Here is a 21,275-nt window from a genome sequence, read left to right on the forward strand (position 1 = left end):
TCATTGTCTTGAACTTTTGTCGCATCACACTGCAAATTAGTGTGTTTTGTGTGCGGTACGTATCCAAATGTGTGTGTGAGAAGGAGATAGTGGAGCCTTCTGGATGGCGTTGAGCGCGGCTTGTTGTGACAGAGGGTTTTATTTTCCAGTCTGTTTATACACAGTGTTTGAGAGCGCGGATGCTGCTCACGTCCGACTGGGATTAGCGGGAACACCTTGTCTCACTTGTTTACCTCACCTAAGAATCAAATCAAATCCGGAAATGTCTTTTCGAGTTCGACCCTTTTTTGTTTTTATTTCCGCTTTGGATCTTTGAAAAACTGTGGAAGGAAAGGAGGCGTGTGGTCTGCTGATGAGTACGGCTCAGGTTTACAGACGTGAGGATGCATGCCTTTGATTGATGAGTGACAGCGTTGCTAATTCTGCCTAGAGGCTCGCTGTCGCTTTCAAACATTAAAAGATGGCATTACCATTATGCGTACCTGTCATTCTACTGTACCTTATCTTATATATCAAATCACTTGTTTTCTAATGTCCTTCTGCCTACCAGAGATGGGCAAAAGTCACTTTTTGCAAGTCCAATCCAAGTCTCAAGTCTTTGAGGTCAGCAGCGAGTCAAAATCAAGTCTGTTATGGTTTTATTAACTGATAATACAATTAAATTCACAGGAAAGAGGTAGAGACACTCAGAAAGTGTGCTCCAATGAGACTGCTCAGCACTGTCAAAATATTGTCTTCACAGGCTAACGTACACTAACATCAAAAACTGTGTCGCTTTAAAAACAGCGGATCCGTCTGAGGGACACCATTTAAAGGGGTTACAACGGGAGAGAGCGAATAGGATTTTATTGGATAATAACACTGGGTCCCAACTATAATCTATTGTAACAGAAAAAAAAAATCCCTCTAGCCTTTCTAACGCAGTGTAATGGTAACTTAATTAGACAGTAACGTTAACGTTATGTGGTAAACTATAAACCTGTAACCTTAACTAGCCTTTAGCCGACGTTAATAATTGTCTTGGTCTAGGTTGAGCGACGTTAGCCAGCAGATGGTGGCAGCGGAACATGGATGAATTTTATAGTCATAAAGCCAATACTCAAAAATATATATTCAGCGAAGGCCAATCTAAAAGTTAACCACCCACAAAACTAAGCTAACGTTAAATAACTGATGCACCTGAGTGAGACATGTTTGCTAACTTGACTGACCCATCTGGGTGCGTTTTCAGGCGCCTGATGAAGTTGGATTTGGTTGATCCGGCATCTTTTTTGTTGATGCCGCAGACGCTGCATTTGGCGATTCTTTTGTTTGGGCTGTGAATGTAGTTATTAAAGCCAAAAGATATGACAAATGGCACTGTAGCAGCTGCAGCTGATGTGCACGCCATGGTGTCATCTGTGGAGTGTGGCTGCTCGTGCACCAGATGCGGATGGTTAAGCATGATGGGAGGGAATGACATTCAGCACGTAATGTTCATGCGGCCCAAAAAATTGAAATAAAAACATTGTGCACGAGTCCCAAATCTCGAGTCAGCATCCTCTTTGTGGGACAAGTCAAAGACTGAGACTCGAGTCCCCATATCTGCTTCCTACTAACTAACGTCTGGTGCAGAGGAGCAGCCATTGCCTCTGAGCTAAATGATGGCCATATTTAAGGACTTTGCAATTACATTCATACTATTGTTTGGGGGGTTTATGACTGGGAAAATAATTGAAGATTATGACAATAAATTAGGCAAAAATAAATTAGATTGTGGCATTAGTTTAACAGGATATCTGTGGTTATAGCCAACCCTGAGATACACAGCTAGCTTTGAATTAATCAGCTTATTTACATATAAATTATGCTTTAGCTGGGACATTTATTCATTCATGCAACATAGTTGAGAAAACACATGAATTTATTAGGAGTGTCAAAGCCCAGTGGACCCTATGTGAACTGTTGCTAAATATGTCTTGGGTGTGTTTACACCCAAATCCGATACATTTTGGCTGCAATTACATCCCGCCCAGCTGGTATGAAGGTGAGCGCCCGGAGGACGTTCCAGTATCTTGCTTAACCAGGGTTGAGATGTCCTGCTGGCATGTTTGTCATAATAACTGCTTTGCTTTGTCAGATGGTTTGTCCGTTGCCCTACTTTGCCAGCAGCATCCCATTGTGCAAACAATTTGAATTTGAGACGCGGCCCGCTCCTAGACGGGCGATATCCCTCCTGTGGTGAGAGGCAGGATTAATTTCGCTCCCTGACTTCCACCGCACACGCAGAAAGATAGAGGAGGGGGAGCTGAAGTTGGGGGATGGGAGGGCTTATGCAGGTAATACCACCACCACCTATTATCCAAGGAGTATCATTTAATCGGGCCTTTGTGGGACAATATTGTATTTGGCTGTTTGTGTGTGGGGCTGGCGGGGCGCCTCGTGTATGATTATGTGTCTCATCGGTTTCAGCCCTGTGTCAGTAATCTGTTTGTAGGGAGATAGAGAACACACAAGCTCTGTAAATAATGCAAAGCCGCTACTGGGCTTCACTCTGTCTTTCTTCACTGCCATCCTTCTCTCTGTGGCTTTTTCCCATCTTTATTTGTCTTTCTCTTTTACATAAAAGTCGGGATTAGGTATTCTCTAAACTCTTGCACAGCGATAATCAGAACCACCCTCCGTACCCAATCAGTCAACAAACTGTGGGAGTATTCGTGTGCGTGTTTGTTCAATAGGAACCATCCTTGGACAATCATTGGTTCGACAAGGCAATGTGTATTACGATGGTATGATACATGACTTTTTTTTTTCCCTCACCACCTCGACGAAATACTAAATTACAAACTTGTTAGGGCTGCTGTACCTTACCGGGGCTTACATCCCAGATGGATTTTGTGTTGTGATGCTCGGGATGGATAATTGATTCTGTCCGGTCGCAGCATGGGAAGAGAAGAATGAGGTAAACAATAAAAAAGGAACAGATCAGGGGTCGTTATAAGAGCAATATGACAAAGTTTTGTCCTGGCTACCTTGGGACAGCAACCATTCTGAGACCCCAAACCCGCTCCTGCCTTGTGATGGAGAGGAAGTGATAAAGTGTCTATCCAATCTGGTCCCAAAGTATTGGACTGTTACCCATAAAAAAATAGGTTACATAACGAGCATGGTAGCAGGATTGCTTAATCAAGTGCATCTACCCCAGGCAGAAACAGTATGAGTATCTGTACTCATGTATGCTCTCTCTTTTCTCCACAGAGATCCTGAGTGGAGGTGTGTATGTCGACCAGAACAAGTTCCTGTGCCACGCAGACACAATCCATTGGCAGGACATCGTCAAAAACCCGCGGATCCATCCTGTGGTGGTGCCCACCAACAGCAGTGTCACGTGTAAGTAACCCAACAAGCACACGTGTAGAAGGCAAGAAAATTCGTTTTGATTGAGACGTTTATTCATAGGGAAGTTTCAGTGAGAGCATCAGTGCTGCTCCACACTTGCACAGGTAGACTCACAGCTGGAAGCTCCACAATTTAATCTGCTTGAAACCGAGCAACAACACTGAACGGTTGGAGCTTTCACAGATCACTTCTATGACAAAGTCAGACTTTATTAGGCAGTGTTCAAAAAAGAGGAATTAGAATTAAAGCAGCAGAGCATCGATCTGTATGTTTAATACAGGATCTGCCTTCCTTAACCTAAAAGCTGGAAAGGAGGTGACATCATTTGAGGCAATTTATAAGACTTGACGACTGATAAATCGGGACAGACGTGCAGGAGGAATTATGATTTTGTGTTGTCTGTGGCTGTCTATCACAGGAATATCTTGATGGAATTTCTCCAAATTTGGCACAAACGTCCACTTGGACTGGAGGAGGAACAGATTAGAATTTAATGGTCAAAAGTCAAGGTCACTATGGTCTAGCAAAAGACGTTTCAGGCCAGAACTAAATGATTCTTATGCGAGCTGTGAGAAATGTTAATATAAATAGCTAACAGTATCGAAGAAGAAGATATACGTTATTCATCCCCGAAGGGAAATTAAATGTTTTCACTGTGCTATTATTACAAACATGCTACGCACGCATATGCCCGAAACACACACATGCACAAACAGGACTCTATGGGCATGCATTAATGTAGAGATGTCAGAGTTGCACATTGACATGCGCCCTGAGCAGTGAGGGATTCGGTGCCTTGATCATGGGTGCCTCAACAGTGCCCAGGAAAGGAACTGGCACCTCTCCAGCTACCAGCCTCAATTTCCATATTTGGCCTGTACCGGGACTTGAACGGACCACCCTCCGGTTCCCAAGCCAAGTTCCCAGACTGAGCTACTATCTACCCCAGAATATACTGTAATGAAGTAATAACAAATCACTTAGATGACTGGCAATTTGAGAAGAGGCCTTGCCGGGAAAGCTATGAGCAATCAAAGATTTTTTAAATCCATTTAAATTCATCACTGCCAGTGCAATCTGTAATTCTTTTTCCCTTGCTGACAACCTCACACCTCTTAATTTCTCCCACATGCCGATTTTCCATTTCTCAAAACGTAGTTAAGGTAGTGTACCCGCTAATAAAGATAGCTCATGACTACAGATGTGATGACTCATTTGCTTCAGAAACTTTAAAAGCCTAATTTTGAGTTTTCAGAAGCTTTCAAAAAGCAGCAAAGGTAATGAGTAATGAGACCCCACATCTTAACCTGCCCCTTTCACAATAAGAGACTGAGTGAGAGCAGCAAAACACTGTCATCTAAAATCACCCCTTGACCCCATTCTGTCACTTTACCAGCCACAACAATCCACAAAGAATCGCATGAAATCCCTGTTGTAGCCTCCTTGAAGAGTTGTTAATATATGTATGGAATTATGAAGGATTTATAGGGTTAAATGAACATACGTAATCTGTCTGGAGGTAGGGGGGGTGACAGTCGAAGTTGAAGTCACCTCCTTTGACCTCTTTCTGTTCATTCACTGACTTAACTTCTTAACATGGTCTTCTTTTGTCAATAATTTACTGCTCAAGCTGTTTGACATTTAAATCTGCTGTTGTTTTTCTTGAAGCCGTCTCCTCCCTTCGACTGGAAATACAAAATTACGAACCAAAATGCATTATCATCACAGACCGAAATAAAAAGACGGCCTCTGCATGCGTCCTTGGATTTCCTCTCACAGCACTCACTTAAGGCTTCAAATGCAGATCAGCAGCTCCCAGGCATTGATATTCTGCTCAATCACCCTCCTTTCTGCAGCCCTGTTAGCCCTGGATCGACCCTTACTCCTGTGCAAGTCCTCTCCTCCTCCAAAAGATCAAGGATCTCCAAACCTGTAATCCGCAATTTGAGAGCATAATCTCTTCTCCTTCTTTGGGGAGCATTAACCTTTTTGTTGTTATTACTCATGACTTATTTGTGCCACATTTGTTGTGCCGGTCGCTCTCTTTTCCAAAACAGGACATTAATTTTAAAATCCCAGCCCTGTTGATTGAGGTTAACCCCCCTCATCTGTCTTTTGCCCCCTCACCAGTCCCAGCAGTTAACCTTTTGTGGCTGTTCTAAGAAAGCTGTTAAAGATTATGGTGCGGGAAGAGGGGTGGGACAGGTTTATTCTAGGTCGCAGATAATTTATAAGTTGTGATAGTAGAAGACCTTGGACACAATATGAAAACTCTGTAGCTTGACTTTACTGGGCAGCAGGCTCAGAGGGGAACAGAGATATAACAAAGAGCACCAGGCCCTGTCATAAAAACACTTATGGCGGCTGACATTTGTAATAATATCTTGGTTGTATGCTGCTTTTTCATTCTAAAGTTTATTGAACTTTCTTTTTTACAGAGTAGTGCTTCGACAATGCTTGAGAAAAATATAGTTTACAGTTTTTTTCTGAATAATTTTTAGAGTTCTGTTTGTATGCTGTTTTTTTATACACTAAAGGCTGTTAAACTATCCACTATGAGAGCACTACACTGTAAAAAAAACACTTATTTTAGATTTTTTATGAATACATTTTAGAGTTTTGTTAATCTTTGTACATTGTACACTGTAAAAAAGAAAAAAAATCATTTTGTTTGTAGGCTGCTTTTTATACATGACAGGATATTAAAGTATCCTTTGTGAAAGACACTACACTGTAAAAAAAAGTTTTAAAACATTATGTTCGGAATAATTTTTAGAGACTTGTTCGTATGCTGTTTTTTTATACACTAAAGGCTGTTAAACTATCCACTATGAGAGCACTACACTGTAAAAAAAAAAAAAAAAAAAAAAAAAAAAATATATATATATATATATATATATATATATAATTTTAGATTAAAAAAAGTTTGTTACATTTTTCCTCTAAAAAAAAGCGTAGAGTTTTGTTTGTACGCGGCTTTTTATACACTAAAGAATATGAAACTATCCTCTGTGAAAGCACTACACTGTAAAAAAACAAAAACACAAATTAAATTTTTTTGTTTTCCCCTGAATTAAAAAACAACATAAAAATCATTAAAACTATATTAAAATTACAAGACTTGTTTATTGGAATGTGTCATGTAAATTACTGGAAAAATCTTGATCACTAAATCAATATTAGTTTTTAACAGATTTAAATCACAATTTTGACAAAACAAGAGGTAAAAAAAAAGTTTGTCAACTTCCGAGACAAAAGTAGCAGCATTGTCTCTAATTTTACCCAAACTGTTTTTACAAATGTCAATGTAAAATACATGAAAAATACATAAAAATGTCAAATTGCAAGAAAATGTCAGTTTGCATGACCAACCCACTACGGTACATAACCTAAGAAAAACAGGTTAGGAAATTGGTGGGTAGTTCCCACCAGAGCACCATACAGTTCTAAAATGATAATCTAACTCAGCAATGAGTTAGGGAGGGAACACACTGGTATAACAGAGCGAAAGGGACATGCTGGAAAAAAGACACAAAGACAAGGATAGACACTAAGTGAAAGAGAAACACAGAGGAGTGATGAATCAGCGAGGGGTGGATTGAGAACGAGAGCGATGAAATGTGTGGTGGAGAGGAGCACAAACGAGAGAGAAGAGCAGGGCAGAGGATGGAGAGGCTCGTGTTGGGGAACAAAGTCAGTCTCGATGCTAATAGCTCTCATCTGGAGAGGCTGATGGACATAGGACAGCACTTCTGCTCTCATCCAGGCTCACTTCCCCCGCAGTCAATTATCAGACAGTCAATTAAGTCCTCCAAAAAAACCCAAAAACGCACAGGCTGGAGCTGGCTGAGAGAATGATGCTGCTTTCTGCTGCTTTTATCTCTACCTGATGTGTGCTGGTTTCATGCTGGGCGGATTTAGAGTAGAGCGACATGAAGAATTGTCTTATTTTCACAAAACAACCTGTGCCGATGGAAGGTTATCTAAGTTTTTTATGACTGGAGCAGCATGAAACACTCAGGGAGGATGTTTTGTTGTGGCGGAAACACTGCAACTTCCATTATCCGCCTTGCATAGTAATAACACTACCTTGAAAAACATGGTTGCATTTTAGTTGAAATCAATGTCTACAAATTACAATCAATTTGTAATGACAAGGGTAGGAAGCTGTATTTAAATACATCTTAATTAAACCAATTACTAAACATTTAATTATCATAATGATCTGTTCATTGTAATAACACCAGTCCTCTGATTCATCTCTGTTTATTGTCTATTGTGTTAATTATGTTAAATTGTAATTATAACTAGAGCTTAAAAATATTGTGCTTTAAATGCACTTGTAATAAGGTCTTGTTTCCTCAGAAAAAAAGCTGTAAGTACATTATATCACCCTGCAGACAACACGCACACACACCCACATTAGGTGTATTTAAAGGTAAGCCAAAGGAACTGTTACATCTTCGCTCACTACTTCGATCAATTCGGGCTTCAGCGGAGTGCTTGACGGCTCACAGCAGACTCAGCTGACCAGTTCTATCACGCTGTAAGGTTCAACTAGTATGGATTTTATTTTAAAACTGATACTGATCATGTTTTGTGGTTAAGTAACCATTAGAAATGTCAGTCATCTCTTTTGTTGTGCTTTTGTGCAGGTCAGAAGTGCCATCGCTCCTGTAATGGTCGCTGCTGGGGACCAAAGGAGGACCAATGTCAGAGCTGTAAGTACATTACAGTACAATATATACTATTATTAGCTTTAGACACACCACATGATATTATAAGGACTTTGTCTCAGTGACATACACTACCAGTCAAAAGTTTGGACACATTTTCTCATACAAGTGAATGGGAAAGTGTGTCCAACTTTTGACTGGTAGTGTACGTATATTCAACTTTAAAAACACTGTTTGGTGTACAATGTTTATAGCATCTGCCTTTTACTTTATGGATTGCATTTACGCTTCAAAACCTTAAAGGGGTATTAATTGGTCATATTATCTAACAAATGTAGGCTATATCTAAATAAATATATAAAATGAACCCATTGGACGTTTTGGCGAAGCAACATAATATTCTGGTTGACCCACAAAAAGCTTTTGCCCTCGGGCACTCGAAAATAGGTTTTTATTAATTGTACATAATCAAACAGTTACATAAAATAACACAAATACCATAAGAGCTCAGATAATTACACAAGCCAAAGATAATGGATTCAAACAACAAGCTAAGTGATTTCAGCAAAAACGTTGCATTTCTACGTTTCTCTGGTGAGAGCTGAAATAATCAAACTAAAGATCATCCAATTAACGAAGATTGTGAAGATTAAATGTACATTTCTCTGCTAGAAATGTCTTAAAAATGCGTTTTCATGCCGAAACTATCTTAAAATATTGCATTTTCCACTGAAAGTAAAAGGAATGTTTTCATGTCAGTCACGTGACGGGATGTAGACCCATAGAAAAGAATAGAAATATATAAATAATAAATAATAAATAGAAAAAAACGTAGGCATTTCACAATTTTAGATCAAATATCTACCAGCTTGTGAAGCTGGTAGGCTTGTTGTGGCGGTAGCTAGAGGATTGGCAGTAGTAAGCGGACAAATATTTCCACAGCTTTTATTTTACATTTGCATTTTACTTTCTAAAAGATTTAATGGCTGTGTACATTTATTAAAGGAGCATAAGCTTCTCTCATCAGAATCCTGAATTCTTCACTGATTCATTGAGAGCTCCTTCGACACACTTTCCGTCAAGCCAAACTATATACTTTATTTTATTTTATTTTTTTAACATTTGGATGTCAGAATGGCATTTGACTTTCCATAATGAAGGTCTTGTACTTTAAGGCCAAAGAAGAGACGGAAAAGACGCAATTTGTGTGTATTTTTAATGTGATATTAGCTGGTATTTTAAAAGAAGGGAATGTTTGCTACGGTTACAGCTTTTGTCTTTAATTTAAGGTGTAAATGAAATTTCCGTGATGAAATAGATAAAGGGCCCTATCGTCCACCCGACGCAAAGCGCCAAAGCGCACAGCGCAAGTGTCATTGCTATCTTCCACCCGGCTCAGTAGTCATTTTTACGGCCAGTGCTCACATTGTGTAAATAGCAAGTGATCTTACGCCACCGTTAGCACCTATGGGCGTATTGGTTTTGAAACAAGGTGTGGTCAGGCAAACGGGTGGTGCGTTCCTATCTTGAGGACGCAGAAAGCGACTGCACCTTAGACTAACAAAAACTTGGTCCAACAAGTCTCTGCTTGTCACTCACACAGAGACGCACAGCAGCGTTTTGACTCATAAGGAAAAAGCAGCGTGCCTCAATTCATCTTCGTTTCTGATGGGCAGTGGATTGCTTCACTGGCTTTAACATCAATCCGTGCTTCGACATGCATTGTACAGTAACCTGTGTTTTTTTTTTCTCTGCGTGGTTAAGGACACAGTGGAAAGAAATAAGTTGAATATGCCAGTCAGGGTCCAGTTTATGTAAGAAAAATGACTGCAATCCGCTGTGTAAATAGCAACACGCCTGTTTGTGTCCCGATTTTGCGCCGTCTAACTAGCAAAAGTGCGTCAGGCACGCCCTAAATCACTTTGCGCCATGCGCCGACTGTGCCTTGCGCCATGTAAATAGGGCCCTTTTTTGACAACAGAGTTGGTAAGTGGTGTGTAAAAATATTCAATCATTCAAATTGTATCTGTATAGCGCCAAATCATCACTAAAGTTATCTCAAGACACTTTACAAAAAGAGCAGGTCTAAGCCGTACTCTTTTATTATGGTTTTAGATGCACTTATCAGATCCACTTGATTTTACTGTTCCTACCTAATTAGATAAATTAAATAGAGCAAAAATGAAAGTTCACATTACCGTACAGATGTTCACAAGCCCAGAATGTCTGTGCAAATACCACCACATCCATCACACACAAATACACACATCCAACACCTGCGAACATCTCAACACCCCAAACACGCCAACCACAAACTCTCCTGCTGGGACCTCCCACCCTTCATACCAGCTAATGGCAGCTGGGAGAGAGTGTGAGAATGATGCACTACTGAGTCCATCAGCAGGGGAGAGAAGGAGAGCTCCATGTTATTCCCTCCCTACCAGTCATCTTTCCTAAGCTCTCAAGCTCTGTCTCTCTCGGGCACTACCCATCTTGCCATCTCAGTCTGTCTTTCTTTCGCTCAATCCATTTCTCTCGCTCACCTGTGGACACACACACACACACACACCCACATGCACACATAGCTAATGCCAAATCAATGAAGTTCAAGAGCTGCAGGCCACAGACCACCAGTTGGCTCACACCAAGCAGTAAAAGGAGAAAAACAGACTATTTTCACTTTTCTGCCTAAAGGTGTCAACAGGTCTTCTAAACTAAACCACATTAGCTTGTCACCCTAAGTCCACCAATTTCGCTGCCTTTCAAATCACATGAACACTCAAAAATATTGAATGAATTTCTAGCAGGACTCTGCTTTGTCTGTGGATTTGGACAAAACTTTTCTTGTTTAAGGGAGCCTGTAAAAGCACGTTTATAAGGACAACTGCTTGATTAGGTGGCATTAAAGGAAACAGTTGCCAAACAGTATCTTGCAAATGGCACATGCTTTGTCATGTGAAAAGGACCCACAAGATTGCTAGAATGAATAGCAATGAATAAGAGGAGGGTCACAAAGAGAAATCTTTTTCTCAAAAGGGCCACAAATTTTATGCAACACCCCTGCCTGTCAATATAAACCCACAGCATTTCCTGAAGACATTAGCCACATCACAATACTTGTGTCCTTACTTTGGGTGGACAAAGATGAGACCTAATACTGCCACAAGAAGTCCTTGTCAGGCAAAAGTACACTGATATTGGTAGATCACTTTAGGTATTTGAACATATTGATTATGTTGGTGTTTTATTTTGAAGGCAGTCTCCATGGTACTACAGAAATAAACTATCAACCAAGTTGTTAATATCAAATATTCCATTTACAGTTGGGTAATATAAGCAACATGACTACACTTGAGTGAAAGTTGTTTACCATCACTACCACCACACCACTTCTACTACCACTACTGCCACTATTACCACTACCACTACTACCAGTACTACTACTACTACTACCACTACCACCAACTACTGCACTACTACTATTACTACCACTACCACCACCACTACTACTATCGCTACCACTACTACCATTACCACCACCACTACTACTACTACCACCACACCACCACTACTACCACAACTACTACAGTTTCCAGCTCAGAACCACTTAGTGTTGGTATTTACCTTTCTATTACATGGTGTGAAAGTTAATGCTTAGATGCCAAAGAAGAAAACTAAAGTCGCTCAAGCATTGACATGGAGCACACAGAGCAATGGAAGGTCCATGACCCTGGGATAACTCAAATTTGTGTCTGCAGCCTTTGATAAGTAAACTAAACAACAGAACAACCTGCCTAAAACATTTTTTGAGCAGGGAATATGAAAAAGTACGAAGTCATCGTCCTTCTGCGTGTAATTTATCAACCTGCTGTCACAGATACTAATCTCTGTCTCTACAGATGTCCGTCCATCCATTTTCATCATCCCTCCATCTGTGTCTAACACACCTCTCCACCATCATTACAAAGATGCACACACATCAAAGCTTGATCTGCAATGGATCAAAACATACACAAGGAAACTTTCAAATGAACTCTACATACAGCACGTACATATCCATGTGGACAAAAAACACCCACATACGTTCTTCCTCCCTCTATTAGATATCTCTTTGTTTCCTTATTCCCTCTTCTAGTTTGATTGCACTCCCCTCGCCATCAATTTCCTCTTCTCTTTCCATCATTCTATGCGCAGACCACTTCATCTCTGCCTTCCAACCCTGGCATGTCTCATCGTATTTGTTCTTCGGTCGCGATCTCATTAAGATAATGAGGAATGAACTGTTAGACCAGGACCTGTTAACAACACGTCACAGACCGGCCCTCCGATAAGCCCTGGCCCTGTCTTCCTGCCTCCTTTTAGCCGCCTTTGCTATCTCGCCATCTTCATCCATACGTGGATGTCATGATTCATCCTCCCTCTGCCTTTTTTTTTTATCTCACAACCTTTAATTTTATTGAGCTGAAATACATGGTATGAGTAGGTGTAGAAATGTCAAATGAAAAATGACTTCAAAGATCCTTTTGTGACATTTTCATGAATAATTATTCAACTGTCTCAGGATCAACAGTAAACAGCAGCAGATTTTGGTGTCAGTACCTCAGGAAGGAGGTGAATACAGTCAAGAAGTAAACTGTAATTCAACACAACTCTTGGAATGGAAAGTCACAGATATTATATCAAAGAAGAATAGTGTGCCGCTAGAAGCTGACAGGGAGTACTTTTCCTTGGAAATAGATGAAGAAAAATCTGAAGTGCAGTCTGAGTGCCAAAAAACAATAATACTATACAATAAATGTCTGTTATTTAAAAGAATAAAAGATGTACTTTTAACCTTTCCACAGTGCAAAAATATTAATGTTGTAAACCTTTGTCCCAGCAGTGTTTTGCACAGGTGGACCCAATATAGCATGCTATTAGCCACTGTTTATTCAAGCTGTGTCACTGGCACCAAAGTTAATGGAACAGCCATTAGTGTAGTTATTAGTTGCAACTGTGCAATTACAGCTATTGAAATCAAAACATTTATAGAAAAAGGTGTATTTGGAGGTAAAAATCACTAGCTATAGTCACCCCAAAACAATGCAACCTGAAGAATTGAGATAAAATCTAATGGTGATATGCAGATTCCTAGCCAGCTAAAAGCCAGCCAGGCAAACACTGCCAACAGCAAACAAGGTCATTCTGTGATTCATGTTTTATACCTCCATTTAACTCTGATCTGAAAGGATCTCAACCGTCCACAAAGGTCAATGCAACTCTCTGCTCAGACCTCAAACTAGAGAGTCAAAAATGATTCATAACCTCTTTACATAATGTAGTCAAATTAGCTGATGGGCTGAAGCTGAAACTGTCTTGGTGATATTTTTGAAAAGGAGGGATTGCCTATAACACAGCAAAGATGCAGACAGTGAAATTAAAATGGACTGCAAGAAGAATCACAAAATTCCCACCGGGACAATATTGAAGATGATGTATTACTTGACTTCATTTAATTCTACAGCTAATTAATAAGACATTATAAATCTACAAGTCAGATAATCATAGATGGCAAATGTCTAGCACACGGTGGCTTTTGTAATCTGTTTGAGTTTTTTACACAGATCAGTAGATGATAACTCGACTTTAGAGACTGCAGAGAATTCCATTTAAAACCCAAATATCAACTCTTCAGACCTCTCTTTAAGCATAATCCACCCTCTGCTCTCAGTCAGATTGGTTATGATGCCCCTGACTAAAATGCTCATGGGTAAAATTTCATACTTGATACTTTGATACCAACTTGAAATCTTTGGAAACCAATGTAATTTAAGTGAAATCAAGTATGAATCAATTATAAATCTGCCACTTTTGAACTATAACATTTGACATCTGCTAGTGAGTATTACTTGAAACAATGGCTGTGTTCGATACTATACTAGCAGCATGTACTGATTTGGCCAAAATGTAGTATGCAGTACGCGAACAAAAGCAAAACTTACAGTATGCTAAATATACCCGGATGTTGTACTGATTCAGAAAAAAATCTCATTATGCATCGGACCAGTCTACCTTCCCCTACTGTATCCCACAGTGCAAAGCACTAAAATGTCACAACAGCAGTTGTAATGGCAGAAGGCAGCAGTATTCCTGAAGAGCAGAAGGGGGCGCTATAGCTAAAGAAGCAGCTTTTTGCTATTGGCGGGCCATTGTTTACTTCTGCTTTCCAAAACCGTGAAACTGGCGCCTGGCGTTGCATACGCCAAAATAACTTTGAACAGCTCCGTGCCACATACTATCGCCGAAACCAGTATGTAGCATGTAGTATGTAGTATGTAGTATGTAGTACGTAGTATGTTGTATGTAGTACGAAGTATATAGTATGTAGTACGTAGTATATAGTATGTAGTATGTAGTATATAGTATGTAGTACATAGTATATAGTATAAAGTATGTAGTACGTAGTATGTAGTATATAGTATATAGTAGGTAGTACGTAGTATATAGTATATAGCATATAGTATGTAGTATATAGTATATAGTATATAGTATGTACTACGTAGTATGTAGTATATAGTATCCAATTTCGAACACAGCAAAAGTTTGATCTATATTATGTGGACCCGTGATTCCCAAACTTGGGAAATGTACGACTGGTGGTACCCAAGCTTCACCTTTAATATACAAGTGCCCTGCTGAAAAGCTTAACAATTGGACTAGCACAACTTAACTGAAAACCCCAAAAATGTCATATTATAATATAAAAAAGTGATTGCATGATGTAATTATGGAATTATAATGATGTAAATTTTAGTTGTTAATCATTGAAGTTGGATGTTGACAATCAAGAAAGAGGCCCAGTGACCTATACAGACACAATTTGTTGCAGTGGTCACATTACTCCCTCCACATCTCTATGAAACTTATGTAGATTTTAAAACAAATGTCCCTGGGTATAAAAAGTGTTCCCACTGCAAAAAAAATCCCATCATTATTTATGATGTCCTTTCGAAACCAGTTTTAAAAAAGCACATTTCAGCTGATGTAAATAGGAACTGAGAAGTAGTGGTTCCTGTGACTGATGCCGCTGTCCACGGCCTGTTCAAATGGAAGCTTCCGGGCATATTTTATGAGATAGATTCCTTTTGTATTTGTCGTTACCAGCTCCTTTTTTCTTACATTTCTTTAAAGTAGAACTTTAAAGCCAAATTGATCAACAACGTTGCGTCATTCTGCTGGCAAGGTCATTTGTTTGACGGAGTGTCTTTTTGAGTAAAGTAGGCCGTTTCATTTTAGCCCAGGCAGCATTAATGGAATGCTGCTGATGGTACGTTAGGCGTGAGGTGAAATATGCGTTTGTGTTTGCATGTGTGTGCGGGACGTTGTCGGTGGCTTGTATCCATCACTTTGATAGTATCTCTTCAATGCAATGCCCAAAGGGAAACACAGAACACATCAAAACACTGTGAATGCACTCACAAACACAAATATAGTACCTGCACACTGACGTTCATGTATTGGTTTTGTAATGTTGCACTAAATTCTCAGTAACTATATGAGACTCATTTATTGCATTCATCATCAAATCGGAATCTGAGAAAGGAGCTGTATGACGCATAAATGAATCTTATACTGATTTGCTCTTTTTATTGATTGTTTTCATGAAAAGCCTTTTTTTGCCGATGCTAGAAAGATGCCTCTTGGGGTGTAAATATATCCTCATAATTGATTTTATACACTCAAGGGAGCATGAACATCGGATATCAGCGCATGTTGTTTTTGTCAGGAAAAGCTGGTTTTTCAGGAAGGATGGGATTTTGGGGGTGTAATGAAAGTGTAAATTAACAAATTCTGCAGCAAATTACGGATCCTTAAATGATGCAATATTAGTTGAAATAAATATCAGCAAAGCATCTCTAGAATTGATTAACAGATAAATGAAACAAACACTGGTGTGAACTCACAAGCTAAAACACCACCCAAGCTATGCTACACTTCTTTTTTAAAGGGTACCACTGGTTTGCCAAAAAGACATGAAATTCACTTCCTGTGCTTACTTACACAACCAAGCAGCAACTGCATGCAATACTTGTGTAAATTCCACTGCATCGTCTGTTCCCGAAAGCTTTTAATTTGGTTAGAAGTCCCTGCTCTTACGTATAAATCCCAGCGCTGACACTAAAGCTGTGTCTTTTACCAGCTGTCTTTATCTGAAATGCCAGAGTCCTGCACACATTTACATATGGCTGTCAAGAGACAAGGCACACCAGCATACGGCGTCCCATATGACTACGACAGGCGTACAAGGAACGGCTGGACAAACTCTCACCATGAGGAGGAGGAAGTACACTGAGTCATATAGATAAAACGCAATGTCTCTGTCAAATCCAGACACGGGGACCCGGAGAGGAGCGTGCAAGGAGACAAACACATGATGAAGATGTAGCCCGTGGGTGGCAGACATGCTTTGGTTTCAGCCGAACATGTAGTGAAGGAAGAGCATGTTTTCGCACGGATATTTGCGATGGAAGCTTTCGTGTCTTAATTAATTTTATACCATTTCAAATCAGTGAGCTTAACATACATACTGCTCATTCTACATCGTGCCAGAGAAGAGGGTGACAAATGTAATCACACTCACTGCTGATCAGAGACAATCCTAAAAAGAACAAAGTCCCTATTTTTATGCCAGACCTCATTCAGTGTCCTTATTCACAGTGATGGTGTTTACTACTTGTTATTTGACGTGTGTATTGTCTCTTTTTCCTACATCTGTCACTCCACAGTAACTAAGACGGTGTGTGCCGAGCAGTGTGACGGCCGCTGCTTTGGTCCCTATGTTAGTGACTGCTGCCATCGTGAGTGTGCAGGTGGCTGCTATGGGCCGAAGGACACAGACTGCTTTGTAAGTGAACACACACACAACTTTACATTTACTGAGACATTTTACTCGTGACCTTTAACACCTGTCAATGCATTGTACTTCAGCAAAAGGATGTCTTCCTTACACTTCCAGACTCTTTTCTTGGCGTTTAAATGCCACTTTGATGGAAAATATCATTATATGACATTTTATTCCCGATTCTTTCTGACACGGAAGTGTCACTGTTAAATATGGACTTCCCCACCTTCTACTGTGGCTCTTCAACAGTTTTATTTTCATCCTAATTATTTCCTGCTCTTGGTGATTTTTCACACTTCATCTTTTATAATTCTCAAGAACGGATAAATCAGTTATTTTGGAATCTCCTCCAAAGGAGAGAGGGAAGTCCCGGTTGTCTCTAATCAAGTAGTCTTACCTTATAAGACCTAAATTCCAGAACATGAACATAGGTAATATTTTAAACCTCACTTGATCTTTTGGGTTTTGTGGACTAAACACACACTGTACACTAAATGCTATTACTCCCGCCCTGCTTGTCTCCCTCTGTCACTGTCTATTTTTATCTGTTTCTTAGGCTTCATAATTTTTCATTTATAAGGATCAAACATGAATAAGTCAGGATGTTCCAATTGTAAGAGCATGGTTTTGCACGTTTTGAGGTGTGTACTTCCAGAAATGTTTAACTTTAACTTTAGTGTAACCATATAAATACATAACTTTTGTTTCAAGCATCACCCAGTCTCCAGATTTTCTCACGTTCGGCCAAAAACTTCTTGCAGGAAAAAAAGACAAGCCGTATTTGAATCTAAATACTTGTTCCACCTCTTTGTGTGCTTGTCTGTGTCTGTCTCAGGCCTGCACCAACTTCAATGACAGTGGGGCATGTGTGACCCAGTGCCCCCAGCCATTTGTCTACAACCCCACCACCTTCCAGCTGGAACACAACCCCAGGGCCAAGTACACCTACGGAGCCTTCTGCGTCAAGAAGTGTCCACGTAAGACCTACCACCTGGACGCGAACACACAAACATACACTTACTTTACTTACTTACTTTCACCTGAACAAAGTGTTGCAAAGTGAGGCCATCTTTGCTGGTCTTCACGTCTACATAATGCTGTTTCAGGGTTAAAAGAGGTCTTAAACTTGGAGGTAGATTTACGCTGATTAAGTTGAGGATATGTTGTAGTGCTAGGCATTTAGATGTGATGTTCAAGTTATAGGGTAAGAGGCTCGGGAATGCATTGTATTAATAAGGGTTCCCATCCTCGTATACGTTGGATAAAATCAGTGTGGAACGACAGCAAGAATAGCAGTTCCATTTTGGGGTCAAGGATGACGTTAGTTAGTCCTTTTCAACTGCCTGGTGTACCTCAGTGAACAATGGCACAAGGCCTGGCCTTTAATACTGAAGAGGCAGTTCAAATGTAAGGCCATGGTTCAGATGAGGCAGTTGTGTTGAAGACCTCATGGGATTTTTTAAATGGGCCATGCCATGCAGAGAAGGCGGACTACCAGACCTGGACCTTGCTGGTGAATACCTTAAACCTTCATTAAAGCTTCAAAATGGTTTGCTGGTAACATCTGTTGGTCCCATTCGTCGATGACTTTCTTTCAATGGGCTGCAAAATATTCAGACCATCTAGAGTCCACTCATTCTAATCTGTATTTTGCACCATTTCCACATGAAGAAATTCCTGAAAGTCAGGTGATGTGCTTTGTTTAGTAGAGTTGAAGCCCTTTGTTGGTACTAATCAACACCGGTTGCATCCCACTGGGCTTTTTTTCTATTGCTAAAAGATACGTCTCCAACTTTGACAAGACAGGAGGTCATGTGTATATAAAACCTTGTCTTACAAAGTGACTCTGTAATATTACTCCAGTGTGAACATCAACCATGAAACCATGAACGAGAGGTAACACATTCTGTAACACACATTCCACGGTTGTATCGTTCGCCAAGGTCTCTCCCCGACACTCATCTGTCTTGATGAGCTGTCTACCTTGAAACAGCCTCTGTCCTTAGCGTGAGGTAACAAAGCCAGTACGGGTGATAAAGAAGCAGATGGATTGGCCTGCATCCCCAACGATATCTCCTCTAACAGCTGTACAGCATTCTTAGTCATGGTATTACTGCTGTGTTGCAACCACTTCCTGTTTAACCATTAACCATTAACCACCCACCAACCCCACAGCTAATTGTTGTGGACCCACTCCATGCTGTTCTCAGCATCAGTGAAAAGGCCAAGCTGCAGGGAGGGAAGTAGGAGTTCAGTGTTGCTTTCAAGACAGCATAAAAATACAGTATAATCAACCACTTAAATATCAGTGTGGTTAAAGTCCCTTAATGCTGTTTTAAAAGTTTATAGGAGGTTTTGGTTGTGTGCACATTTATGGTTGTTTAAAGGAAAACAATATGTAATACTTTTTCATATAGCGCGTACCATATAGCATGCATCTTTTATTTTTATATTATGTTCCCCAAGTTAATATAACATGATAACAGTGGCATGCTAAAAACTATACATAAAGGTTGTACCCTTTAATGCAGTGTTAGTCAGCAGAGCTTCAGTAAGACAAAGTGAACGAAAGTGACTTTCAACACTTTTTTTATGTGACTGACTTCACCAAGCACCACTTATTATCCTGTATGTCCCAGTGTGACAAACAGCAGCCATCTGTACTTGACATTTACGATGAAATGTTTTTTAGATAACTTTGTGGTGGACCATAGCTCCTGTGTGAGAGCGTGCCCCAGCAACAAGATGGAGGTGGAGGAGAACCGCATTAAGATGTGCATTCCTTGCACTGACATCTGCCCCAAAGGTAAAACACATGCTGATATTCAAAGATAACTTCTACCAATAATAAAGTTTGCATTTATGTTACCACTAATGTTTTCTTTGTTACACCAAATAATTATTATTAATACACTGTTTAATTATTCGGCATGCCTAGAAGAAGTTTTGTGTATCATTGGATTATCCATAAATCACTACCACATCAATTCTGAGACATTTAACCACAATAAACAGAGCTTTCAACAGCCTTTACACCAGGCTGGTTTTTAAAACACATTCTACTAGTTTCAGTTTGACTTAAGAAGTGCTAGACTGTTGTATACCAAAATCAGAAAGGATATGGGCGGCTGTGGCTCAATCACAAGGTTCAATCCCTGACTGCTACAGTCGCATGTCGAAGTGTCCTTGGGTAAGACACTGAACCCAAGACATTGCTCCTGTAGGCGTATCCATCTTATATTAATGTGCATAGATACTGACTGGAAAATTGGCACTTAGACCTTCGCCATCAGTGTGTGAAAGTAAGTGTGAAAGGGTGAATGTGACATGTAGTATAAAAGCACTTTGAGTGGCCTGAAGACTAGAAAGGCGCCATATGAGTACAATCCATTTACACATTTACACTGATCAACCGGATCCCAGCTCACACCAACCCGCACATTAAACTGGACAGTTACCTACTCAAGATGTGTGAAAGAAGCATAACATATCCAGACACCAAAATAGTGATCATTTCAATTGGACTCAACAGCAGAGATGAAGACCCAAAACAGACATCCATCAAACAACTCAGAACACAGACAGGCTGAGTCCACCTTTCCCAATGCTGACATTTATTTCCCTATCGTTAACGACTCCAAAGGTCACATACTTCCAACATCTGGCCGAAATAACTCACAATGAATCCCACACAGAGAAAGATAATACACATTGGACACCTTCAACAGCCACATACATATTCAACCACTGAAGTGACAGCTACATTTATAGGTACCGCGAAACTGAGCTTTGACCCCACCCACATACAAACATGTTCAGACATCAAGCACCCCAGTATGCCCACTCCCACCTCCATTCCGGACAAGACCTCCCCACAATCACATTGCAAACAGACCTACAACGTTTGGTCAATAGCAGACTGATTCCAAAACCAGTAGAGCAGGGTTCATTGGCAGTTTTATTTTTTTGAGAAATACTACAAGACAAAGACAGCTGAATCATTCATTGACATATTTGTTCAAGTATCATTGAATAATTATTTACTGATATTTATGGTGTAATAAAGTCATACCCTGTGTGTTCCAGCATGCGATGGCATCGGTACGGCCAGCCTACAGACGGCTCAGACGGTCGACTCCAGCAACATCGACAAGTTTGTCAACTGCACCAAAATCAACGGCAACCTGGTGTTCCTCATCACTGGGATCAAAGGGTAAGAGCTGAGAAGAATTAGCTCATTAGAATGATAAAAGAGGAACATAGTGAATGTATGATTATGTTTTGAAATGCCTTTAAAGTGTAGCTTTTAAGTGAGGAAGTCCCTGGACTGGGAGTATTAA

General features: G+C 40.1%; 1 protein-coding gene across 2 annotated transcripts in view; it reads left to right on the forward strand.

Annotated features, from left to right (window-relative positions):
- The window catches only part of LOC138592323 (receptor tyrosine-protein kinase erbB-4-like), a 345,482-nt gene that overhangs the window by 214,087 nt on the left and 110,120 nt on the right, over positions 1 to 21,275 (forward strand). For both annotated transcript variants that reach the window (XM_069663079.1, XM_069663080.1), the window contains exons 4-9: positions 3,238 to 3,369; positions 8,034 to 8,099; positions 16,820 to 16,938; positions 17,771 to 17,912; positions 19,628 to 19,741; positions 21,022 to 21,148. In XM_069663079.1, the coding sequence (XP_069519180.1) occupies positions 3,238 to 3,369; positions 8,034 to 8,099; positions 16,820 to 16,938; positions 17,771 to 17,912; positions 19,628 to 19,741; positions 21,022 to 21,148 (700 nt within the window). The remainder of the gene's footprint in view (positions 1 to 3,237; positions 3,370 to 8,033; positions 8,100 to 16,819; positions 16,939 to 17,770; positions 17,913 to 19,627; positions 19,742 to 21,021; positions 21,149 to 21,275) is intronic.

The sequence above is a fragment of the Semicossyphus pulcher genome, unplaced genomic scaffold, assembly GCF_022749685.1.
Source record: "Semicossyphus pulcher isolate SPU_LCO1_2020_fin unplaced genomic scaffold, fSemPul1.0.p SCAF_15, whole genome shotgun sequence".
Classification (NCBI taxonomy): Eukaryota; Metazoa; Chordata; class Actinopteri; order Labriformes; family Labridae; genus Semicossyphus; species Semicossyphus pulcher.